This window comes from Aspergillus karnatakaensis, assembly GCF_047715665.1.
Source record: "Aspergillus karnatakaensis strain CBS 102800 unplaced genomic scaffold BJY04scaffold_93, whole genome shotgun sequence".
NCBI classification, from domain to species: Eukaryota; Fungi; Ascomycota; class Eurotiomycetes; order Eurotiales; family Aspergillaceae; genus Aspergillus; species Aspergillus karnatakaensis.
The window spans coordinates 1,707-22,713 of record NW_027395805.1 but is presented as its reverse complement, the minus strand read 5'-3'; the positions used below and the strand labels follow the sequence as shown (position 1 = coordinate 22,713).

Below are 21,007 nucleotides of genomic sequence, written 5' to 3'. Positions count from 1 at the left end.
GGAAAACAAGGTCCTGCCGGCGCTGATGGAAAACAAGGTCCTGCCGGCGCTGATGGAAAACAAGGCCCCGCCGGCAGTTCTTGCTGCTCAAAGTGTGCCAAGCCGGATTCAGAAACCTCGAAAGTACCGGGGGCCAAACCAAAGCCAGAACCCACACAGGGAGGGGGAGAGGGGGGCAGTCTTGACGCGGGAGGAATCGCCAAAGGCAATGCGGCCGTTTTCCAGGACACTGTACCCCTTGCAACCGGGCAGGGAATCGCGAATGGGAACGGCGCAAATCTCGACGAGGTTGTGCCGAAGCCTGCTGCTGAACATGGAATTGGGAATGGTGATAGTGCGGGACTCGGAGATTCGGTACCGCCTGCAACTGGGAATGGAATTGGTGATGGAAATGAGGCAAAGTACGATGAGAAGGTACCCGGCCCCACGGACCAGACGGGTATTGGCAAAGGGGATGGTGCAAAACTCGAGGATAATGTTCCTAACCCAATGGATAATTGATTCATCAACGGTGCATAATATGGAGGGACCATCTGACAGTTCTCCGCTAATGAAAAAAAAAGGGTGTAGAAGGCAAACATGGGAAGCATCATGCTTGTCAGAAATGCACTGAGGGAGCCTTTCAGCTGTAATCCTGTTGTTGTGCTTTTCTTTCCTTTATTTTCATGTATAGTTATATATCTCTTTCTCTCCTTATTATTACTATAACTTTCCAAGTCTTTATCTGTTATAAGTAAAGCAAAGCATGGAAGTTTTATAGGACTAATATTTTAGCTTTTAACATTAAAGGTATTATATAGTAGCAGGTAATGCGTTGCAGCTAAAAATAAAAACTATAATTGCACGCCATTTTTGGAAATGAAGTTGGAATTAGTCTTGGGCTTCAGACAGGTATCAAGAGATTGGAGGGCAATGTGAAGGTTTTAGCAATGGTTCTAATACGAGAATGAGTGCCTGGTTGGCTTCTGTATGTCCCAAAAGCTCATACCTAGGCTATTGTGCTGCTTTTACCCTGTCACTTCCAGGACCAGGTGCGAAGAATTCCATCGGCATCAGCGTACTATCTCCGGCCCTGCTTGGTCCACCTTCCACTCCCCCGTTGGCCTCTGCCACCCCCGTTGCTCCCCTAGACCATTCTACAGGCCGCGAAAAATGCTCCTCCAGATTGATATCTTCCGGTCGCTTGCTTCCAGCAGTCGTAGCCACAGCCCCAGATGCAGATGTAGTCCCACCCGGCACAGCAGCAATCGTCATCGCCCTCTTTCTCTTGCGCCGGCGCCGAACACACAGAAAGGTGATCACAATCAAGCTGACAAAGATCACACCGGCTAAAACGATGATGAAGATGAAGAGCGGCGACATGCGAGGTCTGCCTGAGCGGTTGAGTCTTGGTCGGTCGTCTATATGTGTTAGCTCAGAGGAGACAGAATGTACGGATATAGTATGCGCACCAGCATCATCATAGTTCTTGGGATGAAAGGCGCCATCATTATCGGCGCTTCGGGAAGTAATGTAATGCTGTGAGGCTGCAAGCGAACGCATGTTGGCTGATCCTGTGTTACGCCATCAAAGTCCGGCGAAGCGTGCTGGGAGGTTGCTTGGGGTGTTTTACCTTGATTTCTCTAGACTATCTCTCCAAAGATCATTGAGACAGTAGATAGAGGTCCTGAGACGGCCGGCAAAGGTATTTTATAATCCTGGCAGCTGGTAGGTGTTCAAAAGATGAAAGAGGAAAAGGAGGAAAAAGAGCCCCCCGGCCCCCGCATAAACACACTTTAACTCTTTGAAGGCTAGCTTAGTATTTAGATCAATGTCTGGCCAATCGGAGTACGCAACTAGGCGCGCTTTGGCTGCCTAGATGTTGGCGTGGGGCTGGACCCTGAGCACAGGCGCAGTCTGTTGTTATTGGACCTTTTGCTTTCTGCCTTCCATGACTGTGGACTACATCCATTGTCTACGGAGTATGTAGTGGGACGCTCCAGGAAATAATATGAGTCACATACAGAAGACTTCGGATCTATATACCGTCGTCAAGCCCCGTGCCAAGCGCTGCTCAATTGATGGGATTCATGCTCTCAACGACAGCATGGTAAGGACTGACGCGTAATAGCATGCGCACAAGCAATGAATACGTGAGAGCAGCGACAAAAGACGAGACTAATCAACTGTCAGTAGCTGCTCATAAAACCCGCCGTACCCCCTCTCAGCATCATGCAGATGAATCTCCAAGATCCAATGCCGCCTCAGCCCATCCTTCCCAATTGAATCCATCTTCTCCTGATTCCCCCTCTTCACATAAAGCCCGATCTTATCATTTGGAATGCGCTCATGCGGGAACTGTCCAACAAGATGCCCGGCAAGATCCGCCCCAAACACCCACCCGTCCCTCTTAGCCTCCTCGACTGCAATTTCATACAGCTGCTCTCCCGTGATATCCGGGTTCGCAAGAAAGCGCGCCTTGACTTTATGCCACATTGGCTCTAGTGCGTCGCGTAGTTTTAGCTGATGCGGATCATTACCAAGGACATAGGTACGGCCGAAGTCGGCCTCGTAGGCTTCGAACACCGGGCCCAGGTCAACAACCAGGATGTCGTCTGCTTCGATTATCCGGTCGGGTGGGTTATCAGCAAAGGGACGGAGTGTGTTTGGTCCGCTCCGGACAAGGCGTTTGTGCCAGTGGGTGCGGACGCCGTGCTGGGCGCCCAAGTCGTAGATTTGCGCGTTTAGATCCTTTTCGCTGATTCCAGGGCGGATGAGAGGCTCGATGGCTTCGAAGAGTGTGATGGCCTTGTTTTGCGCTGAGCGGAGGGAGCTGGCGCGTTCGGCGTCCTTGGGGTGGGGGGTGTCATGATTCAGTAGTTAGTTGACAGTCGTGGGTTTTTAGTCGGAGGGAAGGATTGCTCCAGCAGATTTAATGCTTACATATGTTCGAGATCCTATTGCTCGGTTATTGGCAGTCCAGACACTGCTTACTCGTCAAATCTCCAACAGATGCCGCCATAGATGCAGCTAAAATAGCACCCGATCATCCCCCGCTCGCCCGCGGCTTCCCTCCACCTACAGCAGACATCTTACCTTTTGAGGCACGGTACCGCAGCCCCAGAAGGCATGATGCACATCTTAAACCGCTTACAAAGGAAGGCCTTTTTGTTCTCATATGGCGTACGAGATGATTACAGATCCAATGACACTCGAAGGGCGTGGTACGAGCCAAATCAATGGGCTCACCATAAGCACGACCAGTCATACGTATGGTTTGCTTCTCTTGCCTACTTAGGTTCATACCCTCATCAGCATCCAGAATACGACATCTAGTCCAGTAGTCTAGAGCAGCTGAACAGTGGGTGTTGTACAATGATCAGATATACATGAGGGTCCCATCGAGATTTCCGGTGTGTGTTGAAGCACTTAAAACCCTTCTATCCCCTTCACTTACCTTCAAGGCAACCATTGCAGTAGTTGCCATTATTACCACTATAAATTCTAGACCTTACCACTGTGCCGAATACAGCCACTATGCCCCTGCTCCGCCCATCACTCGACCCGGACCTCGCCCCGTGGCACTCAAAACTGATCAACCGCGCCAGCATCGCCACCCCGGAAGGCCTCGCTGCCCGTCGCGCACGCGCAAACATAACCTGGGAGATCGTCAGCGAAGGCTACGAAGACCGCATCTCGCACACCGAAATCAAAATCCCAACCCCCAACGGACCTATAAAAGCCGTGATCCTGCGCTTCAAGAAGAGTGATCCGAACAAGACAACCCCGCGGGCTCCCCTCATTCACTTCCACGGCGGGGGCTTCATAATTTGCACGCGCTTCCACGCACTGAATGCCATCTTCGGCATTATAGAGGAGCTGGACCTCGTGGTTATATCGCCGGAATTCCGCCCTGCGCCTGAACACCCGCAGCCTGCGCAGGTGGAGGACGGATACGCGACGCTGCTGTGGGTGGCTGAACATTCCGAGGACCTGGGAGTCGATGCCAACAAGATTATTCTAGGTGGCGGCTCCGCAGGCGGGAATCTCTCCGTCGGCGTATCCCTCCTCTCTAAGCATCGCTTCGGCCCCTCGGTCTTCGCAAACTTACTCTTCTACCCCTGGCTCGAAGACGACAATTCTGCCTTTCCCTTGCACCAGTTCGGCGATATCCCGCCGTGGACGAAGGAGGATAACGCCGTTGCTTTGAATTACGTCCTTGGTTCTGATCGCAGAGCAAGGAGTATGTTCACTGTTCCGGGAACAGCAACAGTCGAAGATCTGCGGGGGTCCGCCGCCGACGTATATCGATGTTGGCGAGGTAGATGGCTTCCGTGACCAGGCAATCAACTTTGCGCGGAAGCTCTGGGCTTCTGGTGTTCAGACGGAGCTGCATGTTTGGCCGGGGGCGTGGCATGGATTTGATACTTATGCGCCCGAGGTGGAGGTTAGTCGGCGAGCCAGGAGGACGCGGATTGAATGGCTAGGGAGGTTGTTGCGAAGCACGAGTTGAGGGCTAGGGCATGAAAATGACTATGTGCCTGTTGGCGTGCTTTCTTTGTATATTTTCTGACAGCGGGTCCAGTCCATCTAGCAAATAATCAAAACGTTTACAGGCTGATAATTGGCAACGTGGTTGCCATTGTATCAACGTAACACACCAACCTTCACTCTGTATCCCGCCTCTGCTTATCCGCTCTAGCCCTCCAGCGATCAATCAACCTGCAATGGAAAACTATGCCAGTCATCCACCCAACTCCCTCCCTTGGCCGGCCACAAAGCCCGGAACGGCTCTACGTACTCACACATACTATCAAACCAACCATTAGGATTGTCTTCTCTCTCATCATCCAGTGCACGCCGTTTATTCCGCCCGTCTGCGCAGCGCACAGAAGTCCCGGAGAGAGACCGAAATCCATCCCATGTACTCTGCATTAGTTCGGCCACGACCTCCAAGTCTGGCGGCATATGGCCGAGGACTGTTTGGATTTTCAGAGTCTGCAGCATCGAGTCGCGCGGTCCAACGAGGGTCATTATTGCCCGCACAAGCGCCTCGTCTACCGCGACATTGATGAGTGCTTCCTGGGCGTCGGTCCATCGCTCAGAGGCCCTAATGGGCGGCCACATTGATACAGGTCCGAGGGGCCAGGCCTTCGAGCAGTCTAATTCCAGTGTGAGGTGTGCGAGGTGCGAAAGCTTCCCGAGAGCGCGATAGATGCTGACTTCCGATGCGTCGCCCATGGTTCGTGGGATGCGTATCTCCAGAATCCTGAGCGTGCGACAGCGGGACCGTATTCTGTTGATAAGCTCTAGTATAACGTGAGCTGGACACCGGCCGTTATTGTCGAGCAGTATGATTCCTAGCTCCTTTAGGGTTCCGCCGTGACATTCGAGGGCTGTGATCACACTCTCGTTCGTGTAGTGGCAATTTAGGAAAAGGCGCTTGAGGGGAGGGAGACGAGAGAGGAGCATGCTGGCGTCGTGGTCCAAGCGAGCGACTTTGGCGGCGAGGCCATCCGTGTCGAGTGGGGTGCTCAAGTGTAAAGTGAGTGATTGAAGGTTGGCAAAGCTGTACTCCGCTACGGTTGAGAGAACCGTGAAATCGGAGTTCGTTTCTATGCTCAGCACTTCCAGGTTCGCGAAACGAATATGCTGGTCCCAGCATGCTATGTCTGTGGAATCGGGGTCATCGAGGCCCAAGGATCGAATCCTCGATGCTGTCTTGGTATAGCCAGGAAAGAAAACCGGGTCTCGCACTGGCTGGCCACCTACGTGGCGAGTAGGTTGACGATGCTGGATATGTATTTCTGATAGGTTTGGGGCAGCCCCTGCTGCCATCTGCATAATGTCTGCCTCATGATGCGCTGGGTTATCCAACGTTCCCGGCAGTGCGCATACAACACTAGCCAGTGATGGAGATGTTGCAAGAGCAGACTCGTGAGCATTCACCATTGAGGTCCCACGTGATCGAGAATCAATACTATCAAACCTGAAGCCGCTAACATGTAGGCGACAGCGTGGTAGAGTCTGGTGCAGTACGTCCAAAAGGCAGGGTGGAAACTGAGACCGATTCAGCCAAAACAGGTCCTTTAACCCTTGAAGCCTGCGGAGGAAGATCGACAATGGCACCCAGGCGTCCAGGTGAGCGGGCTCTGCAATGCTTCGATCCGCGCCTAGGTTGATGCCGTCCGGTACAATCTGTGGAACAAGAATATCATGGTGACGACCCCCAACATCCGTCCAATTGCTGTGACTACTAAGGCTTGTCTCGCTCTGTGGGAGTAGACCGTTGCACTGTGAGGACGGACCTTCGCCCTCAACGCTGAGACACCGAACGGTATGGAACCCGTTGATTTTCGCAAGAACGTCTTCCCAATGCCGGATATCAACGAGACCTCTGTCCCCACCGGAGATAATATAGTGGATGTTCCGAAACCGATAGAGGTTCGCGATGGTACAGCAGTGCCTGTTTACTAGGGACAAGGCTTGTAGTGTTGGGTGGTGCTCTGACGCGAGAATCTCAGCTACTGAGGATAGTATTTCAGCCGGTAATGCTTCGAATAGGCTAGTCATGGTGATTAGCCTCAAGGATAGATCCAAAATACCTTCGAACGGGGTGGATAAGAAGCACTCTACCCCGCATCAGGAATTCTGATGCAATTGGTGCACAGCCACAGTCTGCAGCTCTTCGCTTGTCATCGCAAAGGTATTTTAAAAGCATGCTGATGTCCTCGGTGTCTTGCAACAAGTATAACTAAGCCAAACCAGTACCTACTGCAGCACCCATGGTAGCTAGGGCAATGGACTATGTTTTTTTTCCCGCGACGGTAAGTTCATGCTCAAGGTTCCGGAGCTATATCGCCGTGCTGGTGGGTAGTATTTCAATAGCCAGCATTTACGTTTTCTAATGAAGAAATTGCGTAGTGTGCTGGGAACTTCCTGCAAGTCACTCTACCTAGGTCCCTTCTGCCTCCCATCCGGCTGCCTGCTTTATCCGCTGAGCACAGCAAGACATGGTTTGAGACAGTGATTGAGGGGACTTGCCCCAACAAAATCCTATATATTCAATTTAGAACAGCTTCAAGTAGTCAGGTACTTACGTGGGATTCATTGCATGTGATCGCTATATAGAGGGGGCTCACGTGTGAATGAATCGTCCCCTCTGAGTCGTCTCTTGGCCGCCTCCAACACTTCAAGAACCACCATTCAAATCATTTGCATTTCGTTAAGAGCGTCGATCATCTGACAGGCGCCTCGGTCCGTGCGGCTCTCACGCATATACCACGATACAATCATGTAAAAAGCAAAGCTCCCCTCGTGGGATTCAGAATAACTCCTCCACCAACTCATCGGTCATTAGCTATAGCAAAACAATACCCAGAGCCCAACATGAGCGACACAAAACCTTTCCTCGGTCCCACATTCCCCTCCACCGTCATCGAACCCGACTCGAAATCCCAACCCAGCCAGCCAACCCACCTCCCCCTCCTAACCTCCGTCGTCAACCAAGACATCTACCTCCTCGGCGGGCAATACGCCATCCTCGCCCAATTCGCCCACCCATCCCTCGCAAAAGGCAGTTTCCTGCACTCCTCCTTTGCCACTCGCATCCCGCAGCGCCTGCGCAACACAGCGCGCTTCCTGAACGTCGCCGTCTGCGGCACGCCCGACGAAAAGAAAGCCATCTTCGGCGTGATCCATAAATACCATGCCAGAGTGAAAGGGGACGATTATACAGCCGACGACCCGGAGTTACATAAATGGACAGCCGCGACGTTGCTCGTTTCTATCGTGAAAGTCAAAGAGACGTTTTTCGGACCGATGAGTCAAGATGAGATGCAAGCTTTGCTGGAGGAGTGTGAGGTCTTCGGGACGAGTCTGAGGATGGAAAGTCGCATGTGGCCGAAGACGATTGAGGAGTTTTGGCGCTACTGGGATTACAATATCGCTACGCTGGAAGTCACGGATATGGCGCGTTCCCTCGCGCAGGATCTGTTGTATCCGAAGAACCTGCCGATGCATATGGCGGCGAGTTTGCCGGTTGCTAGACTCGTTACGATGAATTGGTTGCCGGATCGGTTGGCGAGGGAGTATCATCTTGCGCCGGGTTTGGGAAGCCAGGCGGCGTATGTGGCCTTTGTCAGCTGGGTGAAGGCCGTTTATCCTTTCTTGCCTGAGGGGGTTAGGAGCAGGAGGCATAGGGAGTATATGCGGGATTTGAAGGCTGCGGTGGAGAAGATTAAGGAGACCGGGCATTGGGGGACTAAATGAAGGTTGGATGATATTGACTATCTAGTCTTGTTGCTTTGGTGTTATAGATTGCTCGGTTATTTCTGGGGTTGCTGCTTTCTCTGGGATTGTTGGTGGAGGGTCGTTCAGGAGAGCTCGGGTTTCAAGGGCCAGGGAGTCCACGGCGATTGCGTCGCTGGTGATTGTTACCCTGCGTGGGCCGATGGTCTTTATCCAGGGCTCAGGTGTGTCGGTTGCGGCTATCTCGGATTGGATTAAGGGTGAGATTATTCGTCCAACGGTTGTGGACTCGAGGAACAGACGTAACCGTTTAATCCCGGTGCGTTTCATGATCAGAAGAATGATGAGTAGGGCCAGAAGACCGGTAGTAGCACCGAGCGTGACGAATGCAGGAACAGCAAACGGGATGCGGTAGCGGATGTGGCTGCCATACATGGTGACGGGGACTTGTACACTAGATGCAACAGGGTCATTAGGTGCAGATAATATTCCAAGACTGGATGCAGCATCATTCAACCCCCAACCCTTTGTTCCGACCACTGCATTGGTTGCGATGTCTGTCCAGACCAAGTTGATGATTGACGCAGCACTGTCGGCGTTTTGTGACAGGTTCTGCCACTTGGTATACAGTGCTAGGCTGTCGCCACCGGAATAGTCTGCCTCGTGGTTGAATCCAGCAGCGCCGATGGTGTATGCTGTCATCAGGGCTTGGTTGTAGAACTCGACTCCAGGCAAATTCTGCCCGATTCCTAATGGAACGGCGTTGAGACCACGAAGTAGGGGGTAGTTCTGGTCCATGTACCCCGGGAGGTAGAGGCTTTCTGATGTGATCATGCTGATATTGTACTCTCCAACAAGGCCCGAGTGTGTGCCATTGGGCCCGATAATCCCCCACATGGGCGGAGCGACGTCAATACTGTGGTCACCCAACTCTTCCACGCCCCATACTGGTACGCTTTCTGCATTTGCGTACTCCTTAGGCCTGAGGGAGCGAACCTCCAGTGCTGCGAGTCCTGTACCGTTATATTGCAGCTCCGCTGTCTTTACCACGGCCTTCATCACAGTAGCACAAGAGTACATTGGGATTGTCCACGGTGTGTCCGGGTCGAGGATCCTGTTGTCTCCACCGTCGGTTCGTGTCGCGGCTCCTAAGACCAACCCGCACGCAATCAGAGAGCTGTTGATGTTTGACGCACTCTGGCTAGTCGTACCGCCGCACGCCGTTGCTATTCATGTTATTATCAGAACGTAACCCAAAGCTAGGGGTCTTACAGGCAGTCCCAAATAACAAAGCCGTCACATTATGTGGGTTATACGTCCGATTCCTGCTCGTGGTGAGGTGGAGGTACGCGCCGTAGTTGATGTTTGTTTGGATTCCAGAAAATGCAATGGTGAAGTTATTGCTCGCCCCATCTCCGAGCTCAAACTTTTGACCTTCGGTTGAATCCACCCTGCCGATATCCTCGTTAAGCGGGTCTGTCACGTTAAGGAACAACATGGTGTAGTAGTTGTTTAACCACGCAGCTTTGAACGCTCGATCTTTCAGGTCAAACTCCTGGCCATTGATGACCGACTCTGGAAACTCCGGTGGTATACGCGCCAGATTCGAAAATCCCCCCTCGTCGACAAGAGACACATTATCCAAAAAGCGCCCGTTGAAGTTCCATGGCGGCGTCACCACCCCAATACTCAGATTCAGCGGCACACACTGCGTCTTCGGCTCGATGAACAGGATGTCCTCCTTCCAGGTCGTTCCATACTTCGCAAATTCCCCTGGAGCCGTGTGGTTACGGAATCCAATTCCCCCGTTTTCGAAATCCGTAATCAGCCCTTCTACCAATTTCACCTTCTCCTCGAGAATCTGCACCGACATGGTCCGGTAATCCGGTTTGGTGTACCACGGCAGAAGACTATTCGGGGCAGTTGAGTTCCTGTACATGCGATACTGGATATCGAATATGCTCGACACCGTGGGACTAAACCCCGCTACTCCATCGTTGAACAACCTCATCAAATCATCCGGAATTCGACTTTCGTAGACGGTATTGTTGCAGACCTCCGCTAACCCCTGTCGCTCACAGGTCTTGTTGATCGTCGTCCCGGGACACGGAGCATTAAGACCACAGAAGCGTGTAAATTGCCCCGGTCCTCGCAAGGGCGTTCCGTACCCGAATGCCGAGTTATCGGCGACATATTGAAATGCCCTGTTCGTTGCTGAGCCGGCGGGTTCGATAGACGTATACAGTCCTAACGGCGAGCAGATCGAAGCGACGGAAATAACAAACAGCAATACTGTTTGTGCCCAGGAGGTGAGATAAATCCGCCATGGTACACCGGCTGTCTCTGCGGTGCTTGAGCTGAGGATCGTGGGCCATAGCGACGAATGTAGGAAGCGCCCGAGAACAGTCCTAGCTCGGGGGTCAAATCAAGCTCAAAGACTCAAGGAATTGCGGACTTACCATGTGATCACCGAGTTCTCCTGTGAGAGAAAAGCAATCAACGCCCACGGTATCGCAAGCGGGATCAATATCTGCAGGACAAACACGCCCGCCGCGATGAGGCCGGAGACTTCTGCGACAGTCAACTCCATCGCGAATTCACAACGAGAGCACTGACTCTGTGAAAAGGAGCAACGCCCACTTCTTGAGGAGACAAGATCTTTCCTTTGATCTCTTAAATCCCCTCCCCGCCCCACAGGCAGTTTGCTCAGACCCCGTTGTGGGAAGACTATTGGATCACTGCGCCTGAATACGAGGTCACTTTGCGCCGGCGTGAAGCTAAGGACAGTGGTCACTCTTGTTTGGCTACTTTCTTTGAAAAGGAGATTGCTGCCTCCTCAAAACATCTAATTTTATGCCTAGTGGGTTTGCATAGACGCACTCATTGGGTGCTAACATCTCGCTTCTGTAGGCCTCGTATTCGACTTCAGCCTCGAGTTGACGGGTTTCTCGGCTTTGAGGCTCATGGTGTGTGCAATCGTTGATCGTTAATGACAGGCACTCAGGCAGGCACAGGGCACTTGGAGTTTCAGCATCGCGTGTCGTAGGTTGGTTCTTTCCTCAATGTCCGGTAACTCAGTATTCTCGGGCTGAGGGCTTGAAGGGCGCGCCATGATGTGCTACTCTTGGTATTCAGGTACCAGGCCTGATTCCGCGGACTCAGTTACACTTTTCCACTCCATTGATTGTCCATATGTTGGGCTATCAGGTCTTGGATAAAAGCTGATGCTTTGTAGAAAGCACACAGTTAATCCCATGAACGAACGACCCAAGTCATGATTATTCATTACCCCTGCCCAGGATATACGCACTACACTTCTCTACAGCTTGCGAAATAGAGCCACCACTACATGCACACTGAGCAGATACCCCATCGTTTATCATCCATTGCACAATCTCATACCAACATAAGCATGCCCTAACTATCCGTGTCCACCGAGAGACTCCAGCATACCACTCTTTTCATTGTCCCTTGACCAAGCTCACCCCCCTCAAACATATGATCCCCTACTCTTCTCATCAGAGCATGACTTAACCATTGCTGGCCAGTACGCGGAACTGGCCGCATCTAAACCCTCGCCAGCAAGAAGCTGATCGCATCAGGCACATCCGCCAAATAAGTGAAGTGCGCCGCGGTGATGATCAGCGTGCCCTCACAGACAAGATCGCCCAAAGCGCAATAGATCTTCGTCTTATCGGTCGGGAAGTTGGGAATGCGCCCGTTATCCTGGTCGTTGCGCGTGTCGCCGAACAGGACCACACCCTTGATCTGGTTCTGGATCGCAGACGAGAGAGTCGAGATGGCGGCGTGCATGACGGCTGTTCCTTGACTGTTGTACGTTGTCTATCAGTACTCATACATACCGGAAGCAGTGGAATAACCAAATGCAACGAACCTATATCCACCCGCAACAATTTTCGTGTTAGGACACTTGCTCGCAGCAAGCTGGAAAAGCTGCTTTGCCTCATTGATGGCCTCTGTAGTCGAGCCTTGCGGGAGGAAGTTTCCTGCTAGGCTTGCTGTGTATGCCGGGGCTACGCCCTGGCATGCGACTTGGAGAGGACGGCGGAGTTTGAGGCCGTCGCACACGGCGGGGCCGGTCGAGATGCCCTTTTCAACCATCAGTATTTGACGTGGTGTAAGGGGCTGGATTGCGGTTTGTGGTTATGCGGAACTTACAAGGTATCCAGGCTCAGTCGAGGCGCGGGCGAAGATGAAGGTGATGTCGTGGCAGCTGCCGCTGCGGAGCTCGTTTTCGCCGATGGGTGCGACTGGTGGTTTTGCATCAGTTTCTATATCATACAGGGTGACCTGGTAAGTGAATGAGGTGTAGGGAGCATACTCTGACGCTCCTCGAGTGCAACCGGGCTTGCGGCGGCCAGGGCCGCGAGGAGAGGAATGGCAAGTTGAAACTTCATTTTGATGGATGCTTGTTGGAACAAGGATTTCTGCGGTCTTGGGCTGCTTCTTCTGCTTCTGCTTCTGCTCCTCAGATTCATCTGGGTGGTGTGCTCATCTTTATACCTTGCCATCTGTATAGACTTTCTTCAGACCCCGGCAGTTGTGATAGCCTACATTAATCCATCTCGGTACTTCATCGCCACGTCGCTCATACCCATCTAAACACACTGCGCAAACACTCAACTCCCTCGGTATACCACTCATCCAACCCACCACCTAGCCTCATGGAACCCATCCCGCGTGATATCTTCAAGAAAGTAAACCGGAACCACATGCCTCTTTGCAGCTAATGTTTCCTCACAAAAGCGCCATCCTCGGTCTCGGTCCGCATTCAAGGCGTGAAAACCCTCCACTCGCGTGGCGGCAGGCGTTGCATTGCATGCCCTGCAGGACTTGGCGAGGAGAAGTTCATTTATTTATATTATGTCCGTTGGGGTTCTGGCGTGTGGAGTCGCCGAGGTGTGTGTAAGTGCCGGGGTGGATGGAGTAAGGGATAGTGTATTCTGGGGGCGAAGGATGCGGGGTGCAGATTGGAGTGTACGGAGGTTAGGCGCAGGTGCAGGGCAGCACAATGGAGTGTGGAGGGGATGCATCAGCGCGCTGGATTCCCCGCATTTACAACTGCCGTGCAAGGGCTCGGCAGTTGATGTTTCAGGTCTGAGTCAGGGCAAGTGCGAGAGGAATATACTTTAACTAGATATGCATGCATGCGTGTTGCTGGCCAGATGCGATAGGACAATGCGGGGGAGACGCCGGAGAGAGCGCTCCTTTGGCGGACAAGTGCCGGTAAATCTGTAGGATGGTTAAGAACATAGCCAACTTGTAAGATCCAACCGGATCTACGCGCGTACGATGAGGGTGCATAGCACGCCGCTACCTCTGATTTGGAAACTGTCGCGAGCTTCCACCAGTTGGGTGCTGGTGTTGCAATGGCCTTTGAGATTCTTGAGAGCATGAACTTCAGATTCTATCGATGAATTACTATATTCAATGTGACATCCTTCCATGCGGCCTCGTGGTAATGGAGGCGATTCTCGGTGGACTACGATTTGTATCGGCTATGTTGAAACTAGCTAACTATATATATCGGCCTCGTACCCTTACCTCACTTGATATCCAGAACTCTTCAGAGAAGTCAACAACGAAGATTTTTTGACTCTTCCTACTCAAAGCCTACCAAATAGTTGGGTTATGTATATTAAAATCCGCGCACCACTAGGATCTGGCACAGATAACCGGGGTATATATACCTGACATGCTGATATCTGCGAAACACCGCCCGACCCCTTACTATTTGCGAATTTCGCTATCCTGCCTCAAACACCGTCGAAAGTCTACAAACAATCCGCCGCCAGGTCAGATAGAGAGCATGAGCATGTTCCCCGCGGTGGGTATAAGATATTGAGTACTTTCCAACTCAACATGCCCCGACAGCCTCTATTGATGGCCGAGAAAACATCTCCCTAAACTATTTTAGTTCCTAGCGCCATTAACCAATGAGCCTTGCAAAGTGCGCGTCCAGCGACCGACAGATACTCGCATGGACGAGGAACTTGAGGTTGCAGACATTCTATGGGTGATCGCTCCTCTTCTCTCTTTACCATCCTGATTCAGAGCGAAAATAATTCTTCCCGGCATTGATGCCCATTAATAATAATATTAGTCTAAAAGAAATCCTGATCAATCGGAGGCGCCCGATCATGCGAAAAATGCTAGCTAACAGATATTATCTACAGGTAAACATAGCAGAACGGCCCACCGGTCGTATCGAGCAGCTCCCGGATTGTGCGGTCCTCGGCAAGGACATCAAAGTAGACATAGTCATCGATCGTGGTGTTGGCGGTGTTTGGAATACCCAGTCCAGGAAGAACAGTCGGGCCCTCAACCTGGAACGTGCGCTCCTTGGGGTCCAGGTTCTGCCACGTCCAGAAGACACGGTCGATGGCTGCGTGGTGCAGGTAGAAGACTGGGTCGCCGGGGGAGGCGAACAGGTCACCCGCTGGGTCACCGGAGATGGTGTAGTGGCCGCCGGAGTGGATGCCGAGGTATCCGTTGGGGAAGTCGCCCTGCAGGCGGTTCTGGAAGGAGTCGATGTCCTTGTAGTCGAAGAGCTGGGTGACGTGGTCGATTGTGGTCCAGGAGGCGGCGTCGGGGTTGATGTCGCGGCGGAGGCAGCGCGGGTTGTATTCGAGGCCGGTGCCGTTCTGGGGCTCGAGGCCGGGGACATGCAGGGAGACGAGGAGGGGGCCGAGGTTGACTTGGAAGCTTGGAATTGTTAGTGAGGTTTGAGTTGATGTTGCGCGCTGGACTTACTCCTTGAAGGGTCCGGAGGTCACGCAGCCTCCACCGTTACCGGGCTTCAGGATGATACCGGTGCCGGCTTCGGGACCGTCGTGGGGGATGTAGGAGCCGTCGCCGGACATGCTGTAGTCGGAGCCATCGAAGATAGGAGAGTTGACGGGGTCGTCGGCGTACTTGGGCCACGACCAGTAGGGCTGGTAGCCCTTGTAGCCGCACTCGTTGCGGAGGGCCTGCTCGTAGGCCCAGGTGAAGTACCGATGCCATGTCAGGAAGTTACCCTGAGCTGTCAGTAAGAGGACTCCATCGCGACCGCGGGGAACCTACAGTAGTGTGGATCCAGAAGGTTTGGTTGATGTGGACGGCCACGAAGTCGTCGAATCGGGTACGAGCGCCGGGGGCGAACTCGGGGTCAATCTTGGACGGGCTGTCAATCAGACACTGGACAGCGTTGATGTACTCCTTGCGCTCACGCTTGGAGAGGGCTCCCCTGGCGCGACCGTTAGCAATTGCAAACACCGGCGCACTGGTGAGACAAACCATTCGCGACGGACCGCCGCGTTGAGAGGGGAACACCGGCTCTCGGTGTAACGGGGCTTTGTGAATTGGTAAAGCACCTGGTTCACCAGAGCCTTTCCAGCTTGGATGTCCCATTCATCGATGTCGAAGATGGCTGTCGCGGAGGGGATGGCAGCCAACGCTGCCACCACGGCAGTGAATGAGAAACGCATTGGGAGATACACCTCTAAGGGAGGGAATTAAAGAGAGGTAAGGAAGAAGAAAGGAAAGAAGGGAAGATGCCGAGGGTGGTGTGGGTGGGAAAAGAGAGCAGGGATCGTCGCGGCCGTTGTACTTATACTGTTGGCTCTACGAGGCTAGACAGCTACAATGGCCATTCAGGGGACAGGTGAATTGTTTTCCCCGAACCACGAGGCCCGTTGAAAGCATGCATCTTGCCATGCTGGTGGCGGCGGAACTAGTAGTCTTGTCGAACGTGGTTTTCATTATTAGACTTCGCCATGAGCTCGCTGAAGGCGACACAGCGAATGGTTGCTGACTCTAGAAGCCTTCGTCTACAGTAGCGCAAGGAACGGTGCAGCTGCTAGTTGCTCGGGGTGGAGAGGGCAATTGCATTCAGGCAAATGCCGCAGTCAAGGTGCATGCGTGCAGCGGTGCTGATGCTGATAGAGGCGGGGCATGAGGGCTAGCTAGTCAGTCCGACTCAGTTGTCGGGGAGCTCCAACTTCCAAGTACCAAGGTCTGCTTCCAATGAATTCCAGAGCAAAGAGCCCGCGAATAATCTCCGGGACAGGCTAAAGCCCCGTATCAGCTCGCTTAACTCAATGGAGGTGGAGAGCCGGCCAAAGCAGTCTCCGTCTATGGGAGTATCCGGCCTCCAGTTCTAAAGTCTCTTGACTCGCTTGCACTGGCTCAAGAGCCGATACTTATACCACTCACTAACTGAGCACCCCTGTAACTAGGGCATGAGCGAGATATTCCGACGCAGCTTCTCCATGGTGAAAACTCTGTTAGAGTGGGAGCCTGCGATGGGGAATGGGAGAATGAGGACCGCGAGCTAAGCCACCTTGGTGAATAACGAAAGACGGGCAAGCCGTGATTGACAGGGTTCGATATAGTGAGTTAATCTCTGATCGCGTTGCTCCGCCCGATTCCTGGTTAGTGTGTGGCCAGCCCACAGAGGGTCGCATCCTGGCGTCTTGGTCTCCACGAGCCGGCCCATCCGACCACTCTCCCAAAGTTCCAGCCCGGCTTGCAGCGGACTTTGTAGTTGGTCAGTCAGCGGATGCGATACTCAACCCCTGGGCAGATTATTAAAGACAAGATTGTGGCTTTAATGAGATTCCTGCGCGAGGTAGCGGTGAAGAAGAGGAGGAAGTCGCGTTGGAAAACTCCGACGCACCCTCCACGGTCGCCTTCAGAATCATGATCTTGCCTGATTCCATAAATCCATGGGCCTCGATTGCCGATCAGTTGGAGGCAATCCCACGGCGATCGAGCGTGAAATGCAAGGACGTGCTTCTCCCGCTGCTCCAGCGCAAATCTGCCCCCACGGCTAAATGCCCACACTGCACAGAACAGAGAACAAGGCTAGGCCGCTACGGAAATTCGCCCGTAAGCCTTGTGGAGTAGCGTCGAAAGAAGGTTTGACCGGCGGAGCTGGTGCGTCTTTTTGGCCCCAGATGGTTTCACTCTGAATGCGAGGCCAACAAGTTAACAACCTGCTGAGAATGGCAGGAGCACCGAGAGATAGTTAGTCCTGGACACGGCTCAGATATGAAATGGCAATCTAACACTCGCCCCGTGATGTTGAGACGACAATGCCATTATTATTGTGGTCTGGACTCCATCTCAGTACACTCTCGCGCCTTGACAAGCAAGGCCAAAGTCTTGACTACCTACGATCATGGACCGGAAAATATCCGGATCAACAGTCTCCATCGACCATCCGTAAATCTGCCCATCTCTCAGATCGTACATCATTTCGTTGTGCTCGCTCGCAAATCCCCCTCCAAGCTGGGTACAACAGTTGGATGGCCCCTCGGTCGCATTACCAGCAGCAGGCTGGCTGGGCATCAACATCCCTGCACTCTGCAGCTCCGAGATGGCAAATAATGACAATTAGTAGCCTTGGCTTTGCCACGATCGTGGACCTGGATCTGGCTGGCGCCGCACGATGCATTCGTCTCCCGTGCCGTCGGCCAAACCCATGCCTCGTGCGTGGCTTTAAGCCTGCATATCTCCTACCTAGAACGGCTGGTTATCCCTTGCAGGCTTCGTTTCACATACTGCAGGGATCCAGTAGTCCAGTGCACATTCCGTGCGCGATGGCTGCTCAATGCGCATCGTTCCTCGGAGCGCCGTGTGGCCGTAACTCATTGGGATGTCCCCGAAGGCCATCCCTTTATCCAACACGAGGAGTCTCGTCAGCCTGCGTGTGATGGAAAGTCACTATCCTCTCATGGCTGCTCTCTGCAAACTTAATTCCAGAAACCATCCATTCTCGAAGCGTCCAGGGTGCCATGTGGGATAATCCTTCAGCCGTCGCACCAATCGTAGCCCCAATTTGACTGATACAAGGGGATAGACTTTGCAACATTGCATCAGGGCCAGATTCGACCTTTGATCCCTTCTGGAATAGCCCCAGAATCTTTCTAAACTCTCACGAACGCCGATAAACTTGATCTCCCCGGAAGATAGTCTCGTCCACGGTCTGACTCTATTCCGGACTGTACAATATACGCCCCTTCACTAGTGACCATGTTCCAGGGAACGCTCTAAGGAGAACCTAAATCAATCTCTAATATACCCCTCTTGGACCCCTTCTGCTGGTTTCCGATTTTTGGTTCCTGGCGTTTCCCACTCATGCGGCCATAATGGCGACGACAGACATCTCCCAACCGCTGTTAACACGGCAGGCAGCTGGTGACATGAACAATGCTCCCCTCGATCACTCAACGAATGCCCCTCGAATTCTTGCAATCGTCGGGACGCTAACAGGCATTGCTGGTCTTCTGGTGATACTCAGATGCTATGTCCGGCTGTTCGTCCTCCGCCGATTCTACGTCGAAGATGGCATCATGGTAGTTGCAATGGTACGTTTACCTCTCGCGAGCCATCTACGCGCAGCAAGTCTCATAATCGCAGCTCCTCTCCGGCGCTGTCCTCGCCTGCTTCGTGGGCGAGACGCACCACGGCCTCGGCCAGTATATGGCCACCGTCTTTGCAGAGAATAACTTCGTCCCGATCGCAAGATGGTTCTGGGCGCACGCGATCATCATCGTGCTAGGCATTAGTCTCGTCAAGGTCTCGATCGGCTTCTTCCTGCTAAGATTCACGAACCAGAAGAAGTTCCTCCGGCCGTTTATTCTAGGATCGCTGAGTCCGTCCCCTCCCGCGTCTCCAGTTGAGAGAGATCGACACTGCTAACATCGGACAGTCTTCTTGGCTCTGTTTACGCTTGCTTCCATCTTGACCCTGATTCTGCAATGTATCCCCATTAAGGCGGCCTGGGACTTTACACTCAGGTCCGATCCGGGGACAAAGTGTTATTCGAATAACACGTACTTGGCTATTGCCAGGTTCAATAGCTGTAGGTGCCATGGCGTTCTGGTGTGATAAATACTGATCTTTCCAGCTATCAACATCATCACCGACTTCATCTACGCTCTGCTGCCTGTGTACATGTTCTACGACATCCAGGTCAACCGGCGAACAAAGGCTTCGCTGATGGGCATTCTGGGTCTTGGTTTCTTGTACGCCTTTGCAATCCAGCATATCCACACACAAGCTAACAATCCCAGCGCCTGTGCCGCAGCAATCGTCAAAGCCGTCTACCAAGCCAGCGTCTTCGAAGAGCCCGAGATGTACCGGTACGTCCAATACACAATCCTACACTATCAAACGCCCAGTACTAATAACAACCCAGCGACGCGGACTACCACATCTGGAACTCGTAAGCCCCCTACATTCTCCCAAACTCTCCACTCTCTCTCCTCCTCTAACCCCCATTTTTCCTCCTCAAAGCGTCGAATTCAACGTCGGCATCATAGCCGCCTGCTTTCCAACAATCAAACCCCTCGTGAAATCCATCATCGGCAGCACCCGCTCTCTCGCCGGCTACGCCTCACGGACCCGAAAACGCACCAACGGCGAATACTACGGCGGAAACAGCCACTACGGCGCGAACAGCCACGCACTCGCATCGATGCATCGGTCTCGAGTCGATAACGAGGAGGATAAATACCGCGTGCAGATCCACGCCAACCATCCGAGTCTAAGTGGGAGTGATGCTGGTTCGGAGGAGGATCTGGCGGCGAATAGCCGCAAGCAGGGACATATGAATATGAATACGCGGATTGTGCAGACGACGGAGGTTACGGTGCATAGTGAGGATAGTGCGGATCTTGGGGCTGGGGGCATGGGGATTGGGCCGCGGAGGACGGTTGAGGATCGGATTTAGGTTTCTTTCTATATGTGTGGTGATGTTGTGGCTGGGTATACAGAACCTACGGGTGGTGGTTTACTTTCCTTATGTCTGGCTAGGCAGTATTTCTTTGCGTTTATCTCATTTCTTCCTCTTCGACCCTCGTCTTTGCGTTTGGTTTGGCTACTGTGGATGTTGATACTGGATATGGATCGGATACCCCGGAACAGGGTGTTAGAAGGATGTTTCGTTAACCTGTACAGATAATGATATAGACGAGTCATGCATTTCTCGAGTTACATTGGTCGTTCTTGCTAGCTGTGTTCGTATAGACGCCACATAACCTTCTGAATATTAGCCAGACAATATTCGCTAAACTTTGGATAGACTTTGAAGTTTGACTACCTTTCTTCACAGCCATTGCCAAGAACAGCTGAAGAAAGGGCACCAGGATTACATATTGCAGGATGCATATTGCATGTCCCAGAACCAAGACCGTGGGATGGTGAGTTTCTTCAAAAGCCAACACCAACACGAGGACCTGGAATAGAAACTCACCGTCTGCCTGCTAGTTTATTAGGCTAGGGTCTACAGCAATATATTTTCTCCTGCCACTATCGCTGACTGCAACCCTGACCGTATCTCGGCCGGCCATCGGTCGAACCTGACATCGACTATCGATCTCTGATATTACACCTCGTATATGGCGTTCTGCCATGCTCTATTACCTGAGCTGAGCTTCCATATTGCTCAGTGAGCAGTCTCCATCGAAAAGTGGTGACACCTTTGTGAGTGGAGACTCTCGAGAGCAAGAGTACTCTAGTCTCTAGCGCGCACGGAAAAGGTCTCCATTGTGGCGTGGACTCCGTCCCGTATATTTTCGGCCGGGCTAGTCCTTAGGGTCCTTCTCAATGGAGTCTAGGGGTCTCGCTTTAATTTATCTTGCTGTTCGGTTATATTGACCCCTGGACGCCTGGCGGGAGGCGTGCAGTCAGCGATAATAGATAGTTAGCTAAGCGGATATGCGCAGGTGCCAGGAGCAGTCTGTTGAACTGTTGCGATACTGTCACTGTC

The 21,007-nt window shown here is 52.7% G+C and overlaps 9 protein-coding genes across 9 annotated transcripts; 3 read left to right on the top strand and 6 right to left on the bottom strand.

Annotated features, from left to right (window-relative positions):
• Positions 1-993: 993 nt before the first annotated feature.
• Positions 994-1,542, bottom strand: BJY04DRAFT_224520 (uncharacterized protein; the record flags this gene model as incomplete). The annotated part of the gene is made up of 2 exons (XM_073717994.1): positions 994-1,400; positions 1,452-1,542. 2 exons carry the CDS (start codon positions 1,540-1,542, stop codon positions 994-996), a joined length of 498 nt encoding a protein of 165 aa, XP_073564730.1.
• A 615-nt stretch (positions 1,543-2,157) lies between these two features.
• Positions 2,158-3,466, bottom strand: BJY04DRAFT_233165 (M24 family metallopeptidase; the record flags this gene model as incomplete). Its single annotated transcript, XM_073719903.1, has 2 exons — positions 2,158-2,829; positions 3,437-3,466. 2 exons carry the CDS (start codon positions 3,464-3,466, stop codon positions 2,158-2,160), a joined length of 702 nt encoding a protein of 233 aa, XP_073564729.1.
• Positions 3,467-3,516: 50 nt separating this feature from the next.
• BJY04DRAFT_224518 (alpha/beta hydrolase) lies at positions 3,517-4,492 on the top strand (the record flags this gene model as incomplete). The annotated part of the gene is made up of 2 exons (XM_073717993.1): positions 3,517-4,194; positions 4,247-4,492. 2 exons carry the CDS (start codon positions 3,517-3,519, stop codon positions 4,490-4,492), a joined length of 924 nt encoding a protein of 307 aa, XP_073564728.1.
• Positions 4,493-4,692: 200 nt separating this feature from the next.
• Positions 4,693-6,552, bottom strand: BJY04DRAFT_224517 (uncharacterized protein; the record flags this gene model as incomplete). The annotated part of the gene is made up of 1 exon (XM_073717992.1): positions 4,693-6,552. One exon carries the CDS (start codon positions 6,550-6,552, stop codon positions 4,693-4,695), a length of 1,860 nt encoding a protein of 619 aa, XP_073564727.1.
• An 816-nt stretch (positions 6,553-7,368) lies between these two features.
• On the top strand, positions 7,369-8,250 carry BJY04DRAFT_211675 (oxygenase MpaB family protein; the record flags this gene model as incomplete). The annotated part of the gene is made up of 1 exon (XM_073714443.1): positions 7,369-8,250. The coding sequence occupies one exon, from the start codon at positions 7,369-7,371 to the stop codon at positions 8,248-8,250; it is 882 nt and encodes a 293-aa protein (XP_073564726.1).
• BJY04DRAFT_233158 (uncharacterized protein) lies at positions 8,016-10,851 on the bottom strand. The gene is made up of 3 exons (XM_073719902.1): positions 10,689-10,851; positions 9,502-10,637; positions 8,016-9,455 (listed from the first exon to the last, which is right to left on the bottom strand). Exons 1-3 carry the CDS (start codon positions 10,817-10,819, stop codon positions 8,272-8,274), a joined length of 2,451 nt encoding a protein of 816 aa, XP_073564725.1. The 5' UTR covers positions 10,820-10,851; the 3' UTR covers positions 8,016-8,271.
• Positions 10,852-11,796: 945 nt separating this feature from the next.
• BJY04DRAFT_233155 (cutinase family protein) lies at positions 11,797-12,647 on the bottom strand (the record flags this gene model as incomplete). The annotated part of the gene is made up of 4 exons (XM_073719901.1): positions 11,797-12,058; positions 12,125-12,339; positions 12,409-12,500; positions 12,572-12,647. 4 exons carry the CDS (start codon positions 12,645-12,647, stop codon positions 11,797-11,799), a joined length of 645 nt encoding a protein of 214 aa, XP_073564724.1.
• Positions 12,648-14,317: 1,670 nt separating this feature from the next.
• BJY04DRAFT_202910 (tyrosinase family protein) lies at positions 14,318-15,840 on the bottom strand. Its single transcript, XM_073713279.1, has 4 exons — positions 15,529-15,840; positions 15,316-15,478; positions 15,004-15,269; positions 14,318-14,955 (listed from the first exon to the last, which is right to left on the bottom strand). The coding sequence occupies exons 1-4, from the start codon at positions 15,717-15,719 to the stop codon at positions 14,421-14,423; spliced, it is 1,155 nt and encodes a 384-aa protein (XP_073564723.1). The 5' UTR covers positions 15,720-15,840; the 3' UTR covers positions 14,318-14,420.
• Positions 15,841-18,383: 2,543 nt separating this feature from the next.
• Positions 18,384-19,969, top strand: BJY04DRAFT_224512 (uncharacterized protein; the record flags this gene model as incomplete). The annotated part of the gene is made up of 7 exons (XM_073717991.1): positions 18,384-18,602; positions 18,655-18,889; positions 18,947-19,099; positions 19,145-19,262; positions 19,311-19,379; positions 19,436-19,462; positions 19,534-19,969. 7 exons carry the CDS (start codon positions 18,384-18,386, stop codon positions 19,967-19,969), a joined length of 1,257 nt encoding a protein of 418 aa, XP_073564722.1.
• Between the last annotated feature and the right edge of the window lie 1,038 nt (positions 19,970-21,007).